General features: G+C 43.8%; 1 protein-coding gene across 1 annotated transcript in view; it reads right to left on the reverse strand.

Annotated features, from left to right (window-relative positions):
* BCR (BCR activator of RhoGEF and GTPase) overlaps window positions 1–26,164 on the reverse strand; it is a 94,742-nt gene extending 68,578 nt beyond the window's left edge. Inside the window, exon 1 of the mRNA XM_039725853.1 lies at window positions 24,655–26,164. Coding sequence (XP_039581787.1) covers window positions 24,655–26,164 — 1,510 coding nt within the window. The remainder of the gene's footprint in view (window positions 1–24,654) is intronic.
* Window positions 26,165–26,489: the final 325 nt, after the last annotated feature.

Consider the following 26,489-nt stretch of genomic DNA (forward strand, 5'->3'; position numbering starts at 1 on the left):
AGCAGCACACTGTGCAGCACACACAGCAAAGACCACACAGCCATGGGTGACCTACACCATGCAATTAAATATTTAGGGAAATTAGGGCCTGCACAGAGCTCTGCAGCAGCCAGAGCTCCTTACACTGACTCTGGAAGAGAAGCTCTGCACAGACTGCCTGAGGAAGGAGAACTCTCACCTCTCATGGGCAGCTGTGATGCTCCAGGTGACCCAACCACCCCAACCAAGGCTTGCACATTTAGCAAGTAGGAGGAAGTTCAGCAGTGCCAAAGCCTGCCAGGGTCAGAGCTCTTATGCTGAATAAACAAATAAATTCACATTGTATTTACAGACAATACTGGATGTCAAAACTGGTATGTCAATGAATGAGATTGTGTATTTTCTGACACAAGAGTTGCAAATGAAGTCACACTTTATGCACCACACAAATGTGAAGAGAAAAGGCTTTACTGCTGAAATATTAAATATTCTGCACATTGCAACACCAAAAAACCCCACAAAAATCATCAGCACTCTCCACAGGACTTTTAAAACATTTGATAGTGTGTGCACAGCAAGCCACAACATGAGAAGCACACCTTTTACAGCACACATGAAGGAGTCTGTCTGCCTTGCTATCAGAACATGGTAAAACCAGATTTCCTAGGGAAGAAGCCTCTCCACATTGCCACAGTGGAGCAAGTGAGAGCAGACTGCAAGAGCTATCCAAAAGAACACAGACAAGGGCATTATGCATGCACAGAAATGGTGTCAGTCACCAACCTGTACATGCATTTATCTGCAATTATAGCTTATTACGCCTGCAGTCATAACACAGTTATTCAACAAATGCTGAAGACATTAGCCTCCTGGAGAGTATGAAGTAGTTTTTTAACACCAGCAGAACCAGCTGTCTGAGGATTACTGCAGTGATAAAAACCTCCTTCCCTCTGTATCACCTTACAGTGACAGCAAGGACATCAAAGGAAGGGACAATGAACAAGCAGTGAGTCTGGTTAAGTAGGCACTGACAGAACAGGAGTACACAGAGATGGTTCTGGAAACAGCTACCCCAGAGGCAACACAGACCAAAGAGAATGGATGCCAGGTCCAATGAAGAACCTGCCAGGCAAATGAAACATCACTACAGGAAAAAAGAGGCAGCATTACATGCTTTATATGCTGCTGCTCTGGCATGGGGAATTAAGAAATTCTGTAGGTATTTCTGCAGCCTCAGCTCTGATGACAGCAGAACTGCATCCCCAGAGAGGAGGGGAGACCAAAAGGGAGGAAGGAGCATCTCCTGGCAGAAGAGGGCACAGCTTGCCAGTCCAGTTGGACAGCACTGTGGGAACATCCCTCTGCTGTACCAGCACGAGGAGTCTGGCCTCCTGCTCAGAGATAAATCATGGCTTTGAAAGCCTCAGTAACAATTCATTTAATAAATTACCCTTCTCTCACACCAGTCCTCAGCTTCAGTATAAAATCTGACCTTGACTAAGATAGACTTTGGCAAAGAAATAATACAAAAAAGTAAAGCAAAAGATACAGATTTTCTATTCAGCTGATCCATTAATTTTCATTCTTAAGTCCAGCTTTGCAGCTAAAAGTCTCCCTAGGACAGTGTATCCCTAATTAAATGTCACCCAAAGGGAACATACTGACTCAGTTGTAACAATTTAGCATCAAGACATTCTGGAATCAGACTTCAATATATGATGTCATACACTGCAGACCAATGTCTTTTGAGCAAGAAAGGTTTCTGACATGTTCACATGGACAAATCAGCATGAGACAATGAACAGGATTCCAGAGCTGGTACTACAAGGCTTTTCTAAATCACAGAGTTTTACCCAGACAATTCTTCAAATGTGCCAGGCAGAGCTTTGAGGAACCTTCTTTGCCAGGATTTCACAGGTGTATGTGACACACTTTCATTTTTAAAGTTCCAGTACATTCCCAGATACTTCAGACTCAGGCAGAAATAAATACTCCCCCCAAAAAAAAATTTATTGGCACTTTCTGACCAGTATTTCAGCAGTTAAAAAATTAGGAATGTTAAGTGTGCTGGGACTTGAACTCTGGGTGTGGTTACCACTGAGCTGAAAGAAAGAAACAAGCCAATGCAAGAACCAGCTCATGTTTTGCCAGGGAAATAGAAACAAGGCTAAATTAAACCAGAAACTGTGGTAACAGATACCAAGTGTCATCTCGAGTGTCATTGCCCTCAGCAGAGCAAAAGTTACAGAAATGACTGCACCTCAGGAGAGCCAGACATTCTGTTCCTGTTGAGCATTAATCCCTTGCCAGAAGATGCATGAAGTTTATCAGTGAAAACAAACACAAGAAAAGACAATTTCAGTTGTGTTTCATCTTCACAGCTTTCAGTGACTGTCTATCCAAGCCGTAATTTTTTCAAGCTTTTTAAATCCAACTATATTCATGTAATAAGGTGATAGTTTTCTATTTAAAGCACAAGCAGAAACTTCTCTGTCACACTTTACACTGTCCTTAGGTCACTCCTTTGTACCTGGAGATGGCACACTCTCAGCAGTACCTAAACACAAGGACTGTAGAGACAAGGGCTGTTATCAAAGATAACTCCTTCATCTCAGCCTTTACACAATGGAATTCTTTCGATCCCTATCACAATCAAAAATAGTATTGTCTTCCATATTCCTCTCCACTTCTCACCATCCTCCACCTTCCCCACAGAAACAAATATGGAAGGACAAAGTCTGCCTGTACACTTTAATTTACATCAGATTCCAAACTGATCCAAATGGCTGCTAATCAGAGCTGAACAAATACATAGATTTCTAGGGTAGGTTTGTCAGGAAAGGCTCAGAACTGCCCTCACTAATCTCTTTGAAGGTGATGAATATTTACAAGTGACAGGATACACTGAGACAATGCACAGAAATTTCAAAATGCAAATTTTGACTGCAAATTCCTCCCTTAAAAGAGAAATAACCCTTGTACCAGAGTGCACAGCAACCTTAACAAAGGCACTTGTGCTCCAAAATCAATCCACAGTTTTTTAACAAACTCATCTGTAGTTGGCAGAGGAAATCTCATCTTGCTACACTGGGCAGGAAAAGGCTGAAGATCCTTCAAAGTGTGTTTGTGGAGAATCCCTTTCACTCTTCACTGCAGCAGATAAAAATTCCAAAATTCCCACCATTCCCCCAGGAAGCAGCAGCAGTGCTGATCCCTGCCCAGCACCTGGAGCCCAGCAGAAGTTTCTAAAGCAGGGCTGAGCCATCAGCTGTCTCCCGAAGCAGCACAGGCAGCTTTTGTGCCTCCCTCCCTGGCAGCTGCAGGGACAGCCAGGGGGGCTGGGAGCAGGGGGCTCTCCCCAACACACCCAGGGGACAGCATCAGCAGGGGACAAAACAGGACTCAGGGAAACAGAGCAAGCACACAGATGCCATGTATTGGCATCCTCTCCTTCCAGCTCGCAGTTATTTATTCTGAGGGCTAATGTTTAATGCTGGGGAAATTCCAAGTCCACCTAAGGCTGGAGAATTTATAAAGAAAATGTGAATCACAGTACAATCTCACTTGCCTGCAGCCTTTCTGGGAAAAGGAGTGGAGAGAAGGCTGTCTGACAAAGCACCTTAGTCACCCAGAGCTTCCACCAGCCAGGCTTCAGGAAGATGCAGGGGACAAAGGACCAGAACAAGCCCAAGTGGCCCTGAGCTCTGGCATGGCTGCAGGGCCCCAGTCCTGCCCCAGATGCCACCCCAGGGTGTGTGACAGCTCCCATTCCACAGGCAACAGCTGGGTCACAACAAGTGGCAAAGCCACAGAAGGGAAGCAGCAGCTGAACAGGTGACAGCTCTCAGCAGAACCCAGCTGGAGCCCAAAGCAGCGAGTTTGGAGGGTGGTGGTAACAGAAAGGGAATTTAAGCAGCAGGAAAAGCTGCAGCTTTCCCTGGAGCCAAGTCCTCCAAGTTCAGGCCATAAACCATCAGATAAAAAGCAAAATTGGCAGAGTAACCACAGGAGGGACAATGGGAGAACCAATGAACATGCCTGGGTAACATTTACCACAGTCAGTTGGTAACACTGAAATGTGTGTTCCCTTTCAAACATTCTCCTGTGCCTTCCTCTGGTCCTCAGTGTTCCTTCAGCTGAAGAATTGCTACTCCTCTAAACTCAGGTAAGCAGTGATACTCAAATGTAGATATTTATCACATTCCTCTCAGGACTATCCTGCAATTTTCAAGCTAAGTGGGGAATTTCACTCCACAGCACAGCTCAGGTAACAAACATCAGCTCAGCTTTGACAGCACCTTCTGGTTTTTAATGCTGTCACAGCTGGTCCACCAGCTGTTTTCTGCATGTACTCTGGCAAACTTAAGGGGCAGGCCAGGCAGCAGAAGTTTGAGCACTAAATTCTTGGATTAACAGGGGTTAGATGAGGCAAATGCATAAGCAGCAGCACTCTGAGGAAGTCCAGAATGGAAGCATAGCTGCAGAGAGCGAGAGTGCTAGAGCCACACAAACAGTATTTCTCAAACTCTTTAAACATCTACAAACATACAAGTAGTGGCTGAAACTACCTAAAAATATGCACAGGCAAATTTCTCTAACACTGACTTAATTACAGTTAAATTAGCACTACTATGGATCCACACCCCACTAACAGAAGTCCTAAGAAAACAAGAAATAAACAGGTGAGTCATGCAACTTTTTCACCTGCCTTTCTTGTATCCCTTTTTTGAGCCCAGACTCTGCAGCATCCGAGCTGCTGCCACATTCCAGGCATCTGTGGCTGCTAGTCTTCACCTGGCAGCTCCTGGGCACAGGTCTGGAACCATTTTTCCATTAACATGGGCTCCACTTGGAAACAAAAGGCTCAAAGTATTGATCCATGTCACTTATTTTCTTGCTCTAGCTATTTCAGATGAGATATTACAGAGCTGCTCAAGCTCCCTCATCCTCACAGATTTAGGGGGAAAAAGGGAAGCTGTGCCCAGCTTGCTTCAGGAACGGTGTCCAAACCAAAGTTAACCAGAACATGTGAACACAGGCAAAGCTTGGCAGTGCCATTGGCTGTTCCTAATGAAGGGATTTGCCACAGGGGGCATTTCAGACACATCCATGGGCAGTTCTGCTATGGACTTGGTCTCCCTTTACAGTAAGTGACATTCAAAACAAAGAAATTTACAATTTATGAAGAAAATCTTCATTTCCCACAAGATGATAGAGGTGCAGAGGCAAAGCACAGTCCCACTTTCACTGTCCTGTGCCACACTCAAGAGATCCTGCTCCCTTCAGGGTCTCTTTCCTTTCTTGACCAGGAATCAGCAGAGCCAGAAGGCAAATTGCCTTTTACCATCCCCAGTCAGGTGATCAGGAGACAGGAGCTGGGAAGGCTGGGCTCCAGCAGAACCTCGTTCACCAGTTTAGGTCAGGAGCTTCTCCACAAGCTACTCAGCACCTGCTATTCACAGAGGGTGTAAGACTGCACTAGAGATTCCCCTTTCTGCTTTCTTCACTTCTATTCAACCTCAAGAATTTCCCCAGTGAAGGCACTCCATCCAACACTCCCCCCAAAGCTATGGCATCAAAAGATAAACCACATGAAATGGTAGGCTATCTCTATCTGGCATCTTTAATCAAGTTTTGTGGAAACCTTGAGCCTTCAACCTTGCCAAGCAGGTAACATGGTGCCTCCTAAAATGCTCCATTGACAGAGATTTTTGTTGTGCCCACCAGAACCCTTTCTGCCCACCCCTCAAACAGCAACTCTGCTGGGTGTGCAATAAAGCTGTGACACTCCCACTCTCTCTTACATAGCAGAAACAAGAACCAGGGTCCAGAGACAGCCACGTGAGAAAACCACTCTGAGGCAACACAGGTCCTGCTGAGCAGCTCCTCACTTCTCTGAATGGCTCCCTCCCTGAGCAGATCCAGCTCCTGCATCCCTCCTGCTCCCCATGACCACAGGACAGTACAGAAGCAAGGCTGGCCTCCCACAGCCACAGAAAACTGAGGCCTCTGCAGCCTACAACAATGTGTGGATGTAAACCACATCCCAGCCAAACCTCACACTGTGAAGAGAAGTGGTTCTAAACCTTCTTTTAAAAAAGAAACATAACAAAAACAACACAGAGCAGACCACAGGTCTCCTGCTTTTAGGTCTTCCTCACCCTTCCAGGAGCTCAAAAGGACTCTCTGGTGACCCCAGAGAATATCAGCTCTTGTTGGCATGCAACTAGCTGTTCTGTGGAGCTGCCCCATGAATGCAGGGGTTCCTTTATTTACAGTTTCTTTCCTCCTTTCCCACCAGTTATTTTTAAGGGATTACGTTTCCTGTTTTCACTGCTTTGCCTCCATTTGTCATTCAACACTGCCATTAAAGTAGGAGGGAAGTGCAGGGGAGCAGATCAACACAAAGCAAACCTTTAGGGTTCAGCAAGCAAGGGATTAAATGTCACCTCTTCCCCCCTCAGCCTCACCTCTCTCTGGCACACCCTCCAAGACATGACGTAAATATAGTTTATCCTCCAGCATGTACCCAGATTCTGACACCTGTGACAGATTAAACATTTCAGGATGGATCAGATAAGCAACTTATTCATCCTGGTGTGTGACAGCTACTTACCCTCCCTCTGGCTGGTCCGTTCTGGATCACCAACAACCTGGTCTGGAAAACCCCTCCCTGTGGGTTGGGGCTAGAATTGGTGCCACAGTATTTTTTAGAGACAAAAGCAGAGCAACAGAACTCAGATACTCTTTCTTGTTATGCTGTTGATTTGCAGACATTGCCTCCCTACCACCTCAGTACTGGATGTGTGATTTTCAGGGAAATGGTAGTCAGAGAAAAAAAAAAAAACTAAGAAAACCCAAAGGGTCTGGCAACAATTTAGAAGGATGCAATCCACAGAACTACTGCCCTTTTCTTAAGCCTTTGCTTACAGATGTGCTGGCAGTAGTCTCACAAACCCTCCTGATGAAGGCTGTACTAACTCAGGTGCAGTGTGTTCCTAGAACTCTACTGCTCCTCAGCACAGCTCTCCTGTAACTTGTAGAAGTGTGGTGACCCCTGAGGACAATAAATACAAAGCTATCAAAGGTTAAGGGTAACAGAACAACAGGCTTTGAGTAGATAAAGGGCAGTTTTACTGTTTTAACACCTTTTCAGATATCCTAAAGCTCTTTGCTCTCTGTTCATACATTCTTTACCACATCCTTACTCCCACCCATAGCCTGATACTCAAACACACGTGCTCTCTGTGAAGGATAAAGAATAACTGTTTTAGCAGAAGCAGAGTCAGAAGCATCTCTGCCAAGTCCATTTGCCCCCTCCAAGGGTTCACATGCTCCTATTCACATGATTCTAGGGTTCCCCAAGGCTGCTGCTGTAATTGCAACCTTCCCACCCTCCTCTCTCCCAGTCACACTGCCCCAAAAGTGACAGTGCATTGCAGTAGAAGCAGATGATGGCCAAGGGATGGAGGGAAATGAAAGATGAACACACAGACTCTGAAATGAAAGTTGGTTTTAAGCCAGCTCAGGGTATGGCTAAGCTAGACTAATGAGGGAGATTAAAGATAAAAAGCAGTGTTGAGACAGGAACACAAAGACTGAAATAAAAGTTGGTTTTAAGCCAGCTCAGGGTATGGCTAAGCTAGACTAATGAGGGAGTGTGGGTTTGTGCAGCAGCAAATCATACACAGAAAGAATCCTTACACAGGTATCAGAGAGCAATTAAGGTTTAATTAGGCTCAGGATAGACAAATCAACACCAAAGAGGAAACTAATTACATATGAAACTGAATCATGCACGGCACATAGACACCAGGGATACCAGAATAGTACAGGGCATTGAGACAGGAGAAAAACACCACAACCAAAAACTGTCAAGAAGGAGAGAAATCAGCATCTGAGACAGCCACAGCCACTCCTGGAGAAGATAGATTTCTGCTCCCAGTCAGAAGTAATCATCACTTCATGGGACTGCAAAATGAACATATTTCAGCAGTGAAGAAAAAAACAACTAAAATCATAGCAAAGCATCAGGAGATCCTAAACTCAATATCTGACAGCTCAGACCACACAGCTGGGCAGAGGGGACAATAACACTGGAGACAAAAGCAATTTCCCAGTGCACAAACCAAGCTGTCCCTTTCATTGCATTAGGAAAGGCAGATACCCTCCCAACACCAGCTACAAGAGGGTGCAGTCCTCTCCAGCAAAGTGTGCCCTGTGCTGATGAAAGCCATGCTGGGGAGCAAACACATGTGCAATGCAGGAGGGCTCAGCCCAGCAGGGCTGCTCTCAGCAGAGTCAAGAGAGCTGTGTGGGTACTGCTCCTCTCACACCATTCATTCCCTGAGGGCTGGCTATTTATTTTCCCCTCGAACAGTGCCACTTTATTTCTTGACACTACTATAAACAGACTCACCACAGGAACTGGTTTAGAGAGCTGCTGATTCAGAGCATCAGATTTTAAAGTTCTCCTTAAGAGGCAGAACAAGCAGAGCACACAATAATGGAGTTTTGGTAAAAATAATAGGTACAAGGGGTATAAATAAGTAACCACACAGTGAAAACCTGGGCAAAGCTGCTGCAAGGAAGAAACTTTCAGTTTCTAGGCTTGGTAATATACCACAGATCATAAGACAGTTGCATTCTTGGCTGAGTATGCCAGCTTCTCTCACAGATCTCGAAAGAGAATGTTAATGAGACCTACCTGGAAGGCTTTAAAACTTAGGGGAGTACTGTTCTGGCAGGAACTTACTGGTTAGTAAGTCATTCTGAAACACAAATTACCTTTACTGCAAATGCACCCCTCCAAGCAGTTAAAACACAAACAAAAATCCAAAGCAAACAAACAAAAACCCCAAACCAAACATCAGCCCAAAAAAACCCCAAGATCTGCCTTTGGAGAACTGCAAATAAGAAAAGCCGGTTAGGCTAGCAGTCAATCCTGTAGCACAGGAAAAATGGAATTTTTTCAATTCCTGTCTCCTTTATTGTTGCCAGCTAAAGGCTTGGTTGATTTCTTAAGCAAACTCAGTGGGAGAATAGACTGGACTTCCCTGAAATATTCTCCTGCCTCAAAATTTCTGTATGGCCAAGTACCATTCAATTAACAACAGTTATGGTCAAGAGAAGTGTCTCTTGCACTGTAGTAAGAGAACAAAAGTCAGACCCCTGGATTCTATTGTGCCAAGAGCCACAGAAATGCTGGGAGAAAAAAAGAAAGACAGAAGAGCTTCCCAGTAAGGAGCCTGGTAATGATACACAAACTACTTTATAGCTGCAGTTCATTTACATGCATTAGTAATTAAAAAATAGGTGTTTGGTTGGTTACGTAAAAGATTATGTGGTCACCAGCATGGTTCTTTATCATCCAAATACTGCAGCATAAGCCAACAAGAAGGCAGTAGAGCTAAGTAACCAGGGCCCTTTAGGTCCTATCCACAGCAGTGCTCTACCAGAACCAGTGAAAAGAAAGGGAAAACCATACTGATCTAATCACTGCAGGCAAAATGAGAGGGGCCAAAGCTAATTTAGCATTCATCACACCACCTCACATCATGGATGACATGTATGCAGTAAGTTCTAGAACCAAAACTAAAGTCCAGGGTCAAAATCCCAGACTACATCTGTAGATGATCTAGAACAAAAAAAACCACCTCTGTTTCCCTGGATGGACAGGGAATGTACCCACATTTCTGAATCACCTGCAGGTCTCAAGAACAAATAAGCCCATATCATTACAGCAGTGCAAGAGAATATATGGAAAGAAACCCCCAGTTTTAGCAGTGTGTATCTTTCTTCTTTTGTGCAGAAAATTTCAGACTGAGTTCTTTACTCCCCATTCCCATGTCAGGTATAGGATCTCCATGTGCATTTTTTTAAGCCAACCACCAATTTTGCATATTGCAACATAAAATGACAAATTATCCTTTTAAAAGTAAATAACTGACCCTAATCACAAGTCTCACACAGATTTTCATGCTATTAAAACTATATTTCAATATACTTAGAACAAACCCCAGGACTCTCTAAGCACAGGACTCCTACCATCCTTAACACTCTTCCTTTCTCCAGGCCTGCTTCTCTGGAAAACATTCACCCACCCAATTTTTGCCTTATCAGGAACCTGCTACATTCCAAAGGGCTGTGCTCAAGGTTGTAATGTTCTTTTCCAGGCATTCTGCTGACTATTTCACTGCCAGCCCTTTCCAGGATGTACTTTTCTGCAAGAACTCAAAACTCGAGGCATTTCAACAGGGCCGCACAGCACTGATGACAGAAAGGAGACGGCTGTTTACCTCAATCAAAGACAAAAAGTGTGTCACTTTGTGTATTTTTAAAACCAAGAATTAATAATTGATATTTGCCTTCACACAGTCCTTTGCTCCCAAAGCAAATCAAGCTACAAGGATTCATTCAGTAGTACAGCTGCCCCTGGGGTGAGCCACTGGACACCTGCAGGCTGTGCAAGGAGGAGAAGAGAAGAACAGGAAAAGAGCAGGAGTTTGCCCTTGTAACAAGGTGCTGAGTCCTGGCAGAGCAAGGAGACTTTGTCAGCACTGAGACTGAGTTGTAGGCAGCACAGTGTTAAACAGCAGGAATGGTTTGCTACCCCCAGTTTTCCCCTACAAACAGCAACTCCTCCCCAGTGCCCACGGCACTGGCTGACATCTCCCAGGCACACTTGGTATGCACACACAGATAGGACACACTCTGACAGCTTTCATTTGGAGCCATCTTCAAGGACATACAGTCAAATCCACTTAAACAACCAACAGAGTATCAGAATAAACCTGTTAAAAGGATTATTCTACATACGAGTTGATTTCTACAACAGTTGCATTTGTTGTAAAAGCCCTTTAAATGAATACGAGCTAAGGAAATCACCTCGGGGCTGAGGCAGAGCAGCAGCCAAGAACAAGAAATCAGCTATTTTAAAAGGTTCTAGAGAAGAGAACCAGACCCAGCTCTGCTGAGTTGCTCAAAGTGCCTCAGATAGCAATCCTATTTCGGGAATATAGGGACTGCTCTGGGCTCAATGAGTCAGCAGGGTGGGGCATTTTTTTCCCATGTTTGTGGACTGAACAGGAACAGAAAAAGTAAAAGAAGCTGGAAGCCAGAAATGTAGCACCTGGCTGGTGCACAGGCAGGAATTCAGCAGAGTTAAGTCAGAAGAGTTCACAAATCTCTGCAGAGCCAGCAGTCACAGGTAAAAATAGAATTCTTATCTGGGAGTCACATAAGCATTCAAAATAAAACTGAACAGAGAAACTGTAAAGATGTCTCAATGCTGGAAGCTACATGTATTTCTCCTCTTTGTGACTCTTGCCCTATCCTTGCTCAAGATTGAGCTTTTTAAGCAAATCACACCATCTGACAGGAATCTCAGTTCCACTATTAAGCCAGGATATGACATTTTATAATTCAAAGCAAACAAATGTAAAAAGGCCTACAAATGACCTCTAGAATTCCACTTTGCCAAAAACACTCATGAAGGGAAAACACTCACATAGTTATAAGATGTAATTCTACAGATGTCACATTACAGTAATTGCATCATAAAAAATGACATTAAATCTTAGCCCATGAACACTCACACACACAGAGAAAGCAAACACAAATTACTAAAGAAGTTCCACTCACCTCTAAAAGCTGTGCTGACCTGGCATCCCTCCTGTGCTCCTTTCAGGTGATTTATGACCTAAACAACCTTTTGGCAGAAGCTGGTCACCTTTTTAAGTCTTAGTAAAAACAAATAATTGTATATTTTCTTCCGTTTGCTCCTGGTCATAACTAGTCAAAGTATTTGCTGATGTAATAATTGAAACCACAAAATACTTATGTAGGCAACTGGAAAGGGAGTCACTCACACAGAAAATGTGTCATCAGGCATATGCAGTCACAGAGCTGTATTTTCAGGCATCATGTCACCAGCACGTCATCAGGTCTGTCTTACAGCAAATACTCCCATTTTCAGTCCACTATCATTCCACTTGGATTTATTCTACAAAGCAATTTCAAATATCTGCAAGCTCTCAGGCAGCTTTTACTCATTCACACTCTGCCAGCAGCAGAAAAAAGGCATCTTCCTGGGGAAGAGGTACTCTGCTCAAAGGACACCCAAAAACCTCTTTGTGAAACCCCAAAGCAGCTGGACAGTCATAAGTGAAAGTGCTGAAGTTAAACAAGATTTCTCAGCATTAATGTTCCATTGTTATTTGAATGAACAGCCCTCGAGTGGCAGGGGACTGGGGCTTGAAGTGTAAATTGTCTTTCATGGCATTACACCCCCTGCCCCAACACCACCCCAGCAGTTACTGCTCCACCAGCAACATTTGTAGGAGGACAGATTACAATCCGTGCTTAGAGGGGTTTGTGCTTTGGCTGGCTGAGTTTTGTGATTTTTGTTTGATTGATTTTGGCTCAGAAAAAACCAAACAAAACCCCCAAAAATGCCACAGATAAATTCCCTGATCCAATTCCCAGCGTGAAGCTAGAAATGAGCAGTTGTTGGCACGGCTGACAGGGCAGCAGGTCACAGCATGAGGCTTTAGCACCAGAGACAATTTAAATCAAGATTTAGCCTCAAGGGGCATAATATGAAAATACTGGAAGACATACACAGATACATGTTGTAAGACAAGGCAGCTCGTGCTTCCAATTTTAAGCAAATACACCAAAAAAAGGAAGAAGTAGAAAACCCAGAGATTAACACATAAGGAGCAACCACAGCCACAGGCAAACCCCCAGATTCTGAGCTTATTTACTTAGAGAGGAAACTGAACGAGTTAATATGAACACAGAATTAAGTAGGGAAAAGAATAAATAGTGGAAGCAAGCATATGAATTGTAGAAATCAGTGATGGGGCAAGCCCTCCAGCAACAGAACTCAGGTTTTTTCCACTGTGGGTTTGGGGTTTTTTTGACACTATTTTCCCTTAAAAGTTCAACACAGATACAAAACAATTTCTAAACACATACCTATAGAGGAAGTTAATCAATTTACTAACTAAAGCGTGATCCAGGAGAAATGCACTGAATTTAATTCCAGAACACTACAGCTCACCAAATTCAGCTAAAAGCCCGAGTTTCAACAATTCAAAAGACAGAGCTGCATATTTCCTCATTAACACACTTGGAAATTTATTTATGCAAATCACTATATTAAGATAAAAGCTTGCTATAAACCTAAGGCTGTTTTTCTTTTTAAGTTCCCTTTTCATTCTTTACATGTGTTTGGAAAAAAACTTGCAAATGACTCGTTTCCTTACAAACTAAAAAGCACAGCCACAAAGCAACCAATTATTAAAGGCTATTAAACAAGCCTGTTTCAATGTGCATCAGCCCTACATGGCAAGTGTCTATTAATGGGAAAACCAGTTTTAGCATCAGAATGCTTCCTTAACCAGATGTTGGTCTAATTACAAGGAAAAGTTCCTTATAAAGTTTAGGTAGAACTCTGTAAATTTGCTTGTATCTTTGCATCAGCGCATATTTGCACATACATTGAAACCAGTCTGAAACACCTATATACAAAATAAAATATTCAAGTTAAAAATTCTTCCTCTTCAGATTCTTCTTGTGCACATAAATATTCAGAACACATTTATGTAACAGATAATCAGGTTTCCTTCTTTGCTTTAAGTGGAGATACTGAGATTCCTAAGATGCTCAGGAATGGAGGACACTAACTGGAGGAAGACGTGTAACCCTTTATCTGCAGGAGAAAATATTTCATTATGTTTACCTATCAGCACAGAACAAAGCAGAGCTTAGATCACATTAGTCCGTGTTTCACTTTGAGCAGAGACCACAACAAATTATGTATAGGTCAGTGCTCAAGGCTGAGTGAATTTGGGGTAGCCAAGGTCAGGCCTAGGGCACGTTTGCTGAGCACACAGGACAGGCCAGTGCCACTGGGCCAGCCCAGCCCAGCAGGGTGGGACACAGCCTCAGCTGCCTGCAGACAATGGCCCAGCAGAGAGGAAGGCACCTTCTGCTGGTGTCTCAGACACTCCAGAGACCTAACAGACAGATTTTTCTCTCCATGAATACTGAAACAGCCCTACCTAAGCAGAACTCATTTTGAGAGTCCTAGCTCAGAGGACTGGGCAAACTGGAAAGAACATATTTTTTTATTTTGATATAAATACTGTTTTCTCACTCTGTCAGACCATTTTCCCCTTTAGGATGGCAGATGCAGGATGGCTAAAAGAATTATTAAATAAAGTAAAAATGCTTTCCAAATTACATTAGTGTTGCCATAGCACCTAATCAGGAGGCATGGCAGATACATATGGCCAGCTTGCACAGTTGTCCAAGAGGTACAAGAAACTTCAAAACAAAATTACAGTTTTGGACTGCCTGCCCAGCATAGCTCCGAGCCAGCTCTCAGCCACATCAGTATTGCTACTGAAACAGCATAACCTGCATGCATGTCAGTTTTAAAACATTTATAATCTAAGCCTGTGAAGACCCTATCAGTGCTTTTGAAGTCAGAGCTCCAGATCAAACTTCAAAATCAAAGTATCTCAGGAAATTCTGGTTCAGGTAGTTACATAGAAACAAACAGCTAGTGGTGTAGAGCTGCACAAACAGTAAAACAGTCACTAGACATCTCCTGGCATCAGCAAGACCTCAAATCAGGTCTTTCCAAAGATGCTGTTAGAGGTCTCAAGAGTAGCCACTGGTGTTTTCAGCTATTAAAAAAAAACCCAAAAAACCAATAATCCAAGTAAAAAAACAAACAACCAAAATTTGTTAAGCTCTCTTGCTCCTTCCTTGTTACTTATTCCAAATGCATACCTTCTTTCCTGGTATTTTTTCCTGCTGAGAACACTGACCCTTTTAGCAACACAGAGAAACTGCTAATAGCAACTTGACTTCAGCTCTGTGACTGCAAATTTCACTCAGTGCATACAGAAGTTGCAAAATCAATTTGTATTAGGAACGGTCAAAGTGATGTTCAAATCCTATGTAAATATTTCTATATAAAGCAGTGTGGTTTCTCAACAACTACAAAAGAAAAGGTTTATGGGTTTGTAGAACTGCTCAGCTATGCTCAGGAGGACCTTCAAGAAATTCAGCAAATCAAACAGAGCAAGTGCCTCTCTAAAGCCTAAACGGGTGCAGTGACAGCTCTGCATTTGCAGCATTGGGTGTGAAAACATCACTTAAGAATACAGGGAAGTGGAAAACAATTGTCTTCACTGTGGCCTCATATAAATTCATAAGATATGAGAGACCTTCTGCTTTCACATGAAGCAGAACCCAGCCCTCATCTGAATGGCAAGAGCACCAGACCATGTAAACAATCTCAAAATCACAGTCTCTCATCCCTGCTATGCAGTACAGATCAATTCAAGAAGGCAGGCAGGCCTGTAGCTCAATACACCACCTGGAACACCAAAGGAAAACCAGGGAATTTTCTTGATCCCTATCCTCTGAATTTTCTTTATCCCTGTCCTCCATCAGCCAGGTCTGCCAATGGCTGTTCTGCCAGAAGAAAAACTGAACTGTTGAATAAGTGAAAGACAGCAAATGGTTTCTGGGTTCCCTGTTGAGCTGAGCACACACTGGCTCTTCTGGATATACTCAAGGACTAAACACAATCCTCCTTGTCACACACCAGCCCCCTCACCTGATCACACACATGCTTATCATGAGTTCTGGACCCATTACAGTCACAGGTTTCAGGGGAAAGAGGGCAAGAGCAGACAATAGAGAACTCAAATGAGTTATTCAGCATACTTCATTCCCCTAAGTTCCTCAGGAAAGATGCCAATGGAGAAAAGGCTGAACAAAGATTCACCCAAACAATTATTCAGGTGACTTTTAAGCCCAATGTATTGCTCACATTAAGTGCACCAGCTTTCTGCCAGAGTCAGAAGCAGCACTTGAGGGCCCCTGAGGATCTTGCTTTTGTGAGCTGAGAGGTACTTGTTCCAGCTTAGGAAGCCTTTGAGACAATACTCTGGATCTGACTGAAACATTCTCCTCCCGATACTTATTTACCCCAGATCAGGAGCCACAGATGATCAATACTAGAACCAGAGAAGTGGTATATGTCCCCAGGCTAAAGAGACTATTTTCATCTGACAGCTTGTCAGATTCTTCTTCCTTGCAATTCAGATTTCACTCTTCAGCTTTCTAAGAAAACTCAGAAAAGTAAAACCAGGAATGGACTGTAAGACGTGCTCTCCTCACTGCAGCCACTGATGAAGTGTAGGATACCCAGACAAGACACCTTCAATCCCAGCTAAACACTGGCTTTGGTATCCACTACAATTAGGCTTAGGTGGGAGAACTGCAAGAGAATTTTGCAACTGGGCATCCTCTGCTCACTAATCTAGAAATCCAAGTAAGTTATTGATACAGCTGGCAAAGACAGAATTACTCATCCAAATACCATGATTTCCTCAAGGACAGTTGAGGCATTATTGTGTTTTCTCAGAACAATGTCAGTGATTTCATCCCTGTCAGACTGACAGGTCCAATGACCACCTCAGAAAAGTGTAAAGCAAAAGTGTCCTGCCCAGGGAAGGGACTCCCAGACTTGTTCTACCTAAAAGGATTCAAACAAAGGGGACAGTTTATAGAAGTGACAGGCAAAGACAGGGGGAAATGCATCCAAGTCTTCCAACAGTGATCTACTGTTCTGACCATATTATTTTCTGAAACTTCATGTCATAATGTCACTTCAGGCCACTATAAAAAAATTTCCGGAGCAGGTCTCGGTTAGCAGGAAGCAGAACTGAAAATGAGGCAGTGAATTATGAGCTGAGGCAGCTGCACTACCAGGCACAGAAACAAGTGTTCTGTGCCTTGGCTCACTCCAAGCACCATAATCTAACCTCCTTTGGGACACCCTGAGCCCAGGCAGGGGCTGCCTTGCTGGGCAGTCATACCTGCCCTGGAGACACCTCCCTGCTGACAACACACCAACCCCATTCACTTCTCAGCAGCTCAAATACATCTGGAGCCTGACACTCCAGGGAACAAGGTATTTTCCTTCAGAACAGATTACTCAAGGAAGCTCCTGCCTTGTTTCAAAGGAACACACAGATGTGGCTGTAGGCAACTGAGGGATTTGTTAGTTTTTGGTGGCTTTTTGTGTGTTGGGTTTCTTAAAACTGATCTAACAACAGCCTGCTCCAGCCTCACCCATCTTGTGGGTTCAAAATGGGCACTCCTTCCTTAGCTCTGCAGCCAAGGGAGTACGTAATTGCTGATAACAGAATAGCTGGTAAATACCCCATCAGAGAAGGAGCTGCATTTCAGAGTGGAGTCTAGAATATTCTGGAGTTCTGAAGAAGTAAACACACACAGTGAGCCAAGGCTGCACAGTGCACTTCTCCACACCTCAAGGAGAGGAGCTGGAGTCCAAGCACACAAGTTACTCACTACTAAGTAACTCCTCCTGCCAGGGCTGCCTGCTTAGATTTTAGATAATACTGTGTGATCCACAGCAGCCTGCCATAGCTGCTACTGTGCTGTTGTCACAGACGAATCTGCAAGTAATTTGTGGATTTTGGATACTTCAGAAGTTGTGCAGAAGCTCCTGAAGAGGATGGGGTGGTTTTGAGGGTTTTAAAAAAATATTTTTAAAAGAAGGAAGGTTGTGGTGGATCTACTCTTTCTCCTCCACAAGATAAAATAAATAATACTTTTTTAAAAACCCACCCCACCCAGTAGTAACAGAGATTGGTGAAATGACTGAAAATAACAAAATAACAAAAGGTAACAACTATGCAAAAGGCCTGTAATACCAAGAGGCACAATTCAGTAGTATAAACCAACACACTGAACTTTAGCAACTCACTCTTCCTACAGGGCAGTCCTCGTGGACTCTCACACACACTCCTGAGTATCCGTGTAGCCACGAGCAACTAACTTGACTCCAGCTGCTACATTTGGGCAGAGCCTCCTCTAAAGCAGAGACTCCAATTACATTTGCAATAATCTGATTACTACATGGCCATAACCTGGTTAGGAAAGGGTCTGAGAGATACCATTTTGGCACTTAGGAAGAAGACAGGGAGAGGGAGACATGCTTTGTTGTTTTAATAACAGACAGATCTGCAAATTGAGCCAGATTTTGTGACAGAAATACAACACATTGTCCTACACAGGACACTTTTACTGTTTAAAACACACTCAGTACAATTTGAAAAAAAATTAGAGAAGTTATTGATCTGTAAAACTGTCTCAGAAGAAGGAAAGACTAACACTCAAGGATTTACTTACAGCTTATGGTTACTTTCACATCACTCGTAATTTAAAGATATGATCAGGAAAGCAATCCACTTTGTCATCAGTGAGCTGGCCAAAACCTGCTTTGTAACCCAAGACACTCAAATTGGTGTTTTGGAAGTCCTTCATTCACATGCAGCTCACTCAAATTAATCCATGCCAGCATTTCTGTGGTCACTTGCAGCCTACCCCTCCATCCATCTGCCATTCAACCTGGACTGGAACACCATTTCTTTTCCTACACGTGCCAACAAGAGATTACTTATATTTCACCAGGGGAAGAACAGGATCAGACCCTTATTATTCTTTCCATGCTTATCTAACTGAGCAGAACAAATCAAAGAGGAGACAGTAAAAAAAAACCCCAAACTGCTGGTCTTGGTATCTCTGGGGAAAAGCAAGTTCCAGATAAGCTGTGCCTCCAATCAACACTCTGATTTTCATGAGCAGCAATATGCTTCCCTGTGGTAATTGAAATGGAGCAATTCTCAAACAGCTTGCCAAGTCTCACCTCATTAACCTTTATGGACTGACCTCCAAAATTCCTTGAAGCTGAAATACAGGTCCCCCTTGCCTCTGCATGATAGCTGTTTACCCCTAAGAGGTTGGGGAGCAAGGGAGGGCATTAGAGAGCAAACTGCTAAACATGCTAGGACTGGAAGAAGAACTGTTTCCAGCCTATTACCGGGGCCCAAACCTTCACAGGCTTAGGCCTCCTTTTTTGGCTCTTCTTTCAGGGAGCCTTCAAAGCCAAATTTGGATTACAAATCACACCCCCCACCCACAACACTTCTTTTAAGCATCAGTATATAGCTCTAGTATGCTGCCCAGTAGTCAAAAATAAACATTTCCTAACCCACACTTGAAGGTTTAGCAAATTTTCTAATTAAACCTTATTTTTCTTTCATCCCAGATCTGTTATTCAGGATACCTCCTTGCTATTCCAGTCAACTCACTTTACTACTTTTGCTCAGGTCTCAGTGAAACTTTCTGGTGGCAGTGAAAAGCAAGCTGTCAATGAAGGAGTAACAGAACACAGTATTTAGCATTTCATCCAAATATCCAAACCAGAGATATTAGACAAATGGAAACACTTAGGAAAAATGGTAGAGCAATTAGTTCCACAAATTAGCAAGCTCTTAGCTTTCTTTTTCTCATCATTAGCACGAGATAGTATAACTACAAGAATTAAGAATATAATGTTCCAGTTTTGCACCCTGGAAGTCTGTACATGGGGTCATGTATATTTACACTAAACAATAAAAATCTTCAAGATTAAAACCACATCCATTAACTGCTTTGCTAGAGATGAGAAGACACAGGAGACCAAAGCACTTCATTCACCAATACAATTCAGTGCTCTAAAGTCCATCACCTACACACACAAGTAAATCACTTCAAAAGTCCCTGCAAAGCTTTAGGGTTTGAGTCCCTGGCCCTGTGAAATCACCAAGCTGCAATCACCCAGGTCCAACAGTTTTGTATCCAGCACAGCACTGCAGTCTGTTCTCAGCACAGTAAGGATGCTGCAGGATATCCTGTGGCTCTGGGGCTGCTTGGTCCTCGCTCAGTTCCTGCACCACTCCCAAGCTCCAAGCTTGCACTGGGAATACATTTCACCTGCCCAGCACAGGCACTGCCTGCCTCCAGCAGGCACAAGCCCTCCTGCAGCAGTGGCAGCTCACAAGTGAGCTCATCTCCACTGCCAGAGACCCTTTGAGACTGTTGGAAAGGGTGCAAGGAGGACAAGCAGCTTTCTGACCTGCAGAATTCACAGCTGTCTGCTTACTCCATAGGAAAGGCAGTCCCACTCTGATCTCCCCGTCATGGACCATGAAAATGGGCTTCTCCCAGGCAGATGAGGGGACACCAGCAGTCTCCAGGGCTCCCCAGTACCAGACAACTACTATGTGGATTGGTTTACACTCCCATTTCAAAGGCAGGTGCTTTGTGACTGCAGAAGTACCTGATCTGGGGTGAAGAAAGAAAAAATAAAATCTGTCTACATGCTAGGCCTGAGGTAAACATTAGCAACTCTCTGTGGAAGAAGGAAGAAAACAAACACTTCAGAGTCCACTATAGTCACTGGGGACATACAGCAGCTCTGTAGATTCCATTAGACTCTGCTGTAGGGAAAGAGAAATCTGGAAGAGAAAGAGAGGGAGCTCTTCACTGCCCCAGACTAAGAAGAAGGGAGTGGTAGTGCAAGCATCCTGATAATCTCCAAAATCTCCAAAGCCATTAAAACACTGAAAGGCAAGGCAGGGTGGGGGGGTTGCATTTAAACAGCATCTTGGCATCACTGCTCCTAGGAAATCACTGATCATCACAGGAATGAATTAGAACATGTCTAAGAAGTAATAGCAAAATGAACTAAACAAGTGTCAGGAAAATTTAAATTGCATTATTGATCCAATGTAAGTCACAGATGGAAAGCAGGACCTATGGCCAGCAGGCCTTAAAATTAACAAGCAATCTGCACATTATAAATGTTCCTACATTTCAGCTCCTCAGAAGAAAGAATCTCTACAGTGTGGACTGAAGTCTGCCTCAGCTGCTCAAAGGGAAGTTGTGCTTCTGAACAACAGCAACAGGACTGACATGTTGCCTCAGGAGTCTGCAAAATCCCACAAAGAACTTTTCAATCTACATCTCAAAACTAAAATTCACAGAATACAATATTGGGTGAAAGAAGTGCAGAGTTAAGAAACTTGTCTAAGATTTCAGAAGATGCAAATAACTCAGGAAGTAAACCCTTGCAGAAACTGGTACAGAACAAGGTCCTCCCATGATGACACACTACATGATTTCTTGGGGCTTTACAAATAAGTAACACTACTTATTTATTTGCCTTAAAAGCAGGAAATTCAGATGCTTGCCTATCTGGTCAGGCATTTAAGGCACACAAAAACTGAAGAACCTACAGCTCTAGGTAAGCAGGAGTTTTAAAATGGCCTTCTGTTGACATAACAGGAATTGTGAGGTTTGCAGTTCACATGCATAAATTCCACTGCTCTTTCCCTTCTCTACAATAAACTCTCTAAAAAATAGGGAACGTTCCATGCTCTCCAGAAAGGGACATTCAGAACTCCCACATTTAGTAGAAGCTAAAATAAGTAAAACCTCACTCCAATGGAATTAAATGACACATATCCCCAAACTGACCTCATATTGAGCACTGTGGTGGCTGGTGGCTGTCTAGAGAAAGAGCCTGGCACAACTCTCTCAGAGCACCACCAAATCTTCTCACGTGAACAGAGTTAGTCCTGGGGCACCTTGAGCGAGCAGCTGTGCAGGTAAATATTATTTATGTGGACTCAGAAAGTTTCCATGCAGACAGATAAAATCTGTCAGAGTGAGAACACTGATTTTATAAAGCAAGCTCCAAAGCCAAGCAACAGCTCCAGTGTGCTCTTCATTAACAAAATGCTGATAGTTAAAAACTGTCCCAGCTGAGGCCATTGCAAGATGTCATTGCTCCGTAACAGTTCTGTGCAATTTTCCCCTTGACCATAAGCAGAAATGCACAATGGGTGGCTTTTCTCATGTCTACTTCTGCAACTAATGTTTAACAGAAGGCAGAATTTTAAAAATCTTGTTTTTTCTACACAATCATAGTAAAGATCTGTAAGCTTAATGCAAAGTTAAGATGTGATTTTTTTTTTCTATTCCCACTACAGGAAACTAGTGATACATAATTAATCCTAATATCAATATCTTTGCCCAGGCTTCATTAAGTACATTTAATAGAAAGTACAGCTATTACCAAATCTCAACCCTGAAGCTCTCATGCTGCTCCTTGGAAAAAAACTGAAAGCCTACTATACCTTGATCTGCTTTAATGTTTTTGATAATCCACCTCCAAAAACCCAGATTCCAATTTTGGCTCAGACCCCATCCACTTGAGAGTTACATCCTTTTTTTGTAATACAAAATCAGGAAAACATCATTTAACTGTGAAGTCATGAAATAATTTGGACAGAACAGCATGTGTCTGCTGGCCAAGCTCAAGGTGCACTGGGCCAGATCCAGATGGAAATTTCACACTGCACCTGTGCACAGCACACTCAGCATTACTATGGGAAGAGTGATCAAAGGCAAAGCCAGAAAACACAACAATCTGAATACACAGGGAAGTCAAGCACTGTTGAATAAACCCCACTTGATGCTAATTAACATGAAGACTGGCCAGAACCTACTGTGATTGAAACTTGCACTCTGTTCAAGCAAAACTTTAGGGAAGCCTGGCAGAAGCAGTGACTGAACCACAGGTGCTGGAAAATCTGTCTGGATCTGTGAATGGCTTTGGTAGCACGTGGTGATGGAGAACAGCCTGCATCAGAGCAGGGTAGCTGGGAATGGGAGCCAGCCAGATAATCACACAGGGCTCTCTCAGGCCTTTTGTTTGTTTGATGTAAAGGAGGTGCTGCCAACTGGTTTCAGATCAAAATTCATCCCAATCGGGAAGGAAAGAATACTCCTATGAAATGATGCTCAGTAGAAATGAATCAGAAACACAGCCCTCCTGAAGGCATAAGCCTTTTCAGCTAAGTAAAAAGTTGCCACCAGCTAATGTGCAAGACAGTGCTGATTAGCCATCTGGTGAAAGTTCCTGCTAAGCTTGCCATGTCACCCCCTGTGCTGAGGAAAGCAGAAGGTAGATCAGTTACATTCTGTCCTTGCCTGCAATGTGTGGTCATCCTTAGGAACATGACACAAAGCTTTCCAGTGCATCCAGGAATTGTAAGTGCTCTGACTTTTCAGCTGCCTTTTTTTTTTATCACTGCATTCCAGCTAAATTATTTAAAATAAAAATTACCTGTTGCCTTTTTGAAAGCTGAATTTATCCTCAAGCTTTATCAACCTTTGTCATTTTTACCCCTTTGTTTCCTTCTGCAAAAACTGAAATTGCCAGGAGGCTTCCCAGTCATCTAAAGAGCATCAGTAAACAAGAGCAGAGACAGATGGCTGAGCTCAGTTCAAATGAGCACAAGACTCAGCCTCTCCCCCAAAAGCCAGGAAGAATGCAGCAGTTCCAGAGAGAAAACAGGGATGTCCATCCAATCTGATAAGGGAGAAGTCACTGTGAGGAGGTGCAGAGCTTCCATGTACACTGAACATCCACTACAACTGTCCAGCCTTCCCGTAACACGAGATAAGAGGATGGCAGCATGGCAGAGAAGAGTTCCCCCTCCATTTTTGCTCCCAAAAGTATTGCTGACAAAAACAATCAGCAGGGAAAGTAAAGCCAGGCATCTCCTTTGAGCAGTTACTCTTCTGAGAAGTAACAGAGCAAACTCTCACAACCTGAGAAAGTGACATCTCTGACAGGCCTCTGAATTCACCCACTACTACAGGAATTTGGTCCCATCGACAAATAACATGTTAATCCCTTATTAAAATGAGAGATTTGAAGAGATAAAGAAAACCCATGAGAGAACTCACACATTTATAATTAAAGAAATCTGTCAAAAAACACATTCCTATTTTCTTCATTCCGGGATTTGATTTTCATTTACTGCACAGGAGACTAAGGTGTTAGCACAAGATACTATTTACATTACATGCCTTGCCTTGCTAAATAGGTTCAGACATCCACATACATTAACATTCAAAAAACTGAATTAATACAATTCTTGTATGCCTCTTCCATCTATAAACTCACTGTGATTGCACAGACACACCTGCATGCCTGAATGAGTTACATGAAAACGGATTCAAACATTGCCCATTCTTCCCCAAATAAAAAGTTTTATTCTGCTGAAATTTAGTTAACACTTTTCCCTCAGGGCTTCCTGATATTCCAAGTTCTTTCTTCACTCAGCGATAGCAGAAAGCTCCAGGAACAGAGCTGCACAATCATCACCTCCAATCAGCTCTAATTGAAGGCTGACACGAGACAGAACGAGAAACTAGCACTGCAATTAATACAGACAGGAAAAAACACGACTGTGGGAGCAGCATCATTATCGGTAAAGCTCTGGCAAAACCCTCAGGTTGTGGTTTGTTGGCACGCTACCACCTCTGAGGTAGAGTTTAACTACTCCATAGTGCACAAATATGAGGGAAGGAATAAACTTGGTGGTGAATTCACCACAAATGGTGAATACCTGGTGAAGTTCTGGCCCCTTTTAAGCTCAGTGTTCAGACTGAAACTTTAAGAAATTATTAACATGGACATCACTGATCCTCTCAAAAGAAGCCTGCATCAATCCATCTGGGAATCCAGACTAAATTCCTAAAATGCAGTGTGACATCCTTCTCTAGGATCTTCCTAAAACAGCAAAACTACAAATTAAACACAGAATTCTCACATGAAACAGTTGCTCCCTCACAGTAATTCACCCAGGGTCTCCCATTCACTTCCACAATGCCATTCCCTGCTCAATGCATTTCAAAGACTACGAAGAAGCTGCTACACACCTGCATCCCCGTGGAAACAGCTGTCCTGGTGACATCTCGCAGAGGGCAAATCTCCATCGCTTGGCCAGATCTGTCCTGTTTTTCGTACGCCCACAATAGTGGCCTCAGACACGATGACCTGCTGCTGCCGGTGCCGTTTCTGAGACTGGGGGGTTGGTGGGCTGCTGCTGTCAAAGGACTGCTGGGAGTTCTGCGAGGGGGAGCGGCTCTTGTCCCGGTACATGCGGTAAGTGGTGGGGCTGGGGGAGACATGGCTGGACTGTCCTGAGGAGAAGTCTTCCTCACTGGAGGTAAGGTTCTCGTTAGAGCTACAATCAGGAGTATATCCTCCTCCAATATCTTCAAAACTCCTGGGGGAATAAGATCTCCTGGGCCACGTGAGATGTTTTTCCTGGTCAGGTGGGCCCTGATTTCGCAGAATAGGTCCTTTTCCTTCTCCTTCCCCCATCATTCCACCTACGTAGATACTCTGATACGGCTGAAAGTCCATGGGCTGCCAAGGTGAGCGGTTGCTGCCATTGGCATTAATCAGGTTATCTTTAAGAAACTTGGGGTTCAGTTCAGCATCCTCATATTCTCCATCATAGCCAAAGCTGCTCTCTGAGGACCTTCCCCTGTAGGCAGGCCTCTGGAACTCACTGAAGCTGGGTACCATGTTAGAAGGGAGGGAGTGCAAAGACTTTTTGCGTTCCATTTGCATGGCTTGGCTACCAAGGGAGCTTATTTTATCAGAAACATCTTTATCGTTGACCTTTACTAGACCCTTCTCATGATGATACTCCATGTTCACATAGAAGGGCTTTTCAACAACATCCTTGTTATCACCAGAAGAGTGCGAATTAACCTTTTTCATTCTCTCAAAATTGGACCTCAGGGCTGCCACACTGGTGCTGTTCCCTCTCTCCTTAGGTTCAAATGATCCCTCCTTCTCAGCAGATCCCACCAGTCTGCGAGTGGAAGCCGATCTGTGTTTTGAAGGAGAGCCGTCTGCATCACAGCGATTCTCCATGTCTTCTACAACTCTCTTCAGTTTCTCTTCACCATAGTACTTGCACCTGTCCTGCTCTCCTTCCCCATGGTGGGGGCTGTCCAAAGGTGACAGGTCTGACCCATCACTCTGGGTAGACAGCTTCCGCATAGAGGGTATCCTGGGTTTGAACTTTTCCTCCCCATGATGTGACTTGCTTTTTTCATATTCGTCCTGGTCAGCAGACTGGTGATGATGCAGGTCCTGGATCTGCTGCTCTGCACCCCCTTCAGGCAACTGAGAAACACGTTTAAAACCCCATCTCTGTCTATCATAGCTTTTTTTCTCCTTTGCCAGAAGAGTCTGCAGGTAAATCATGCGGAACCTCTCCTTATTAACCTCCATCTCCAGTCTCCGGATAGATGCTTTGCACATCTCCAGTTCCTGTTCAATGTCTCCCACAGATTTCAGCTCCATTTTAGGAGGCTCAGAGTCTGCAAATTGTGCTTTCCAAGCCTCTACAAACCCCACAGGGTCCACCATTTTGCATACGGGAGTAAGTGGAGATTACGAGAAGGAGGCTGGAGAGAAAGAGGTGGAAAGAAAAAACCAACCGGATCTCACATGTAGAAGCAGAAACAGCTCGGGCAGGGTCAACTCAGCGCGTCTCTTTCGCGGTCCATGCAGGGCGCTGGGAGGCAGGCAGCAATCCTCGCTCGCAATCGTCTCTCCTCCCCGTCTCCTTCTGCTTCTGCCGGCCCCAGCCCCGCGTACACTCGCTACTCTCTCCCCGGCATGACCGATCGTTCGCTGGCGAACAACAATGCTCCCACCCCGACGATCCCGCAGCACTTCAAAGCGCGTGGAC

The sequence above is a fragment of the Passer montanus genome, unplaced genomic scaffold (genome assembly GCF_014805655.1).
Source record: "Passer montanus isolate IOZ18808 unplaced genomic scaffold, ASM1480565v1 scaffold57, whole genome shotgun sequence".
In the NCBI taxonomy this organism is placed as follows: domain Eukaryota; kingdom Metazoa; phylum Chordata; class Aves; order Passeriformes; family Passeridae; genus Passer; species Passer montanus.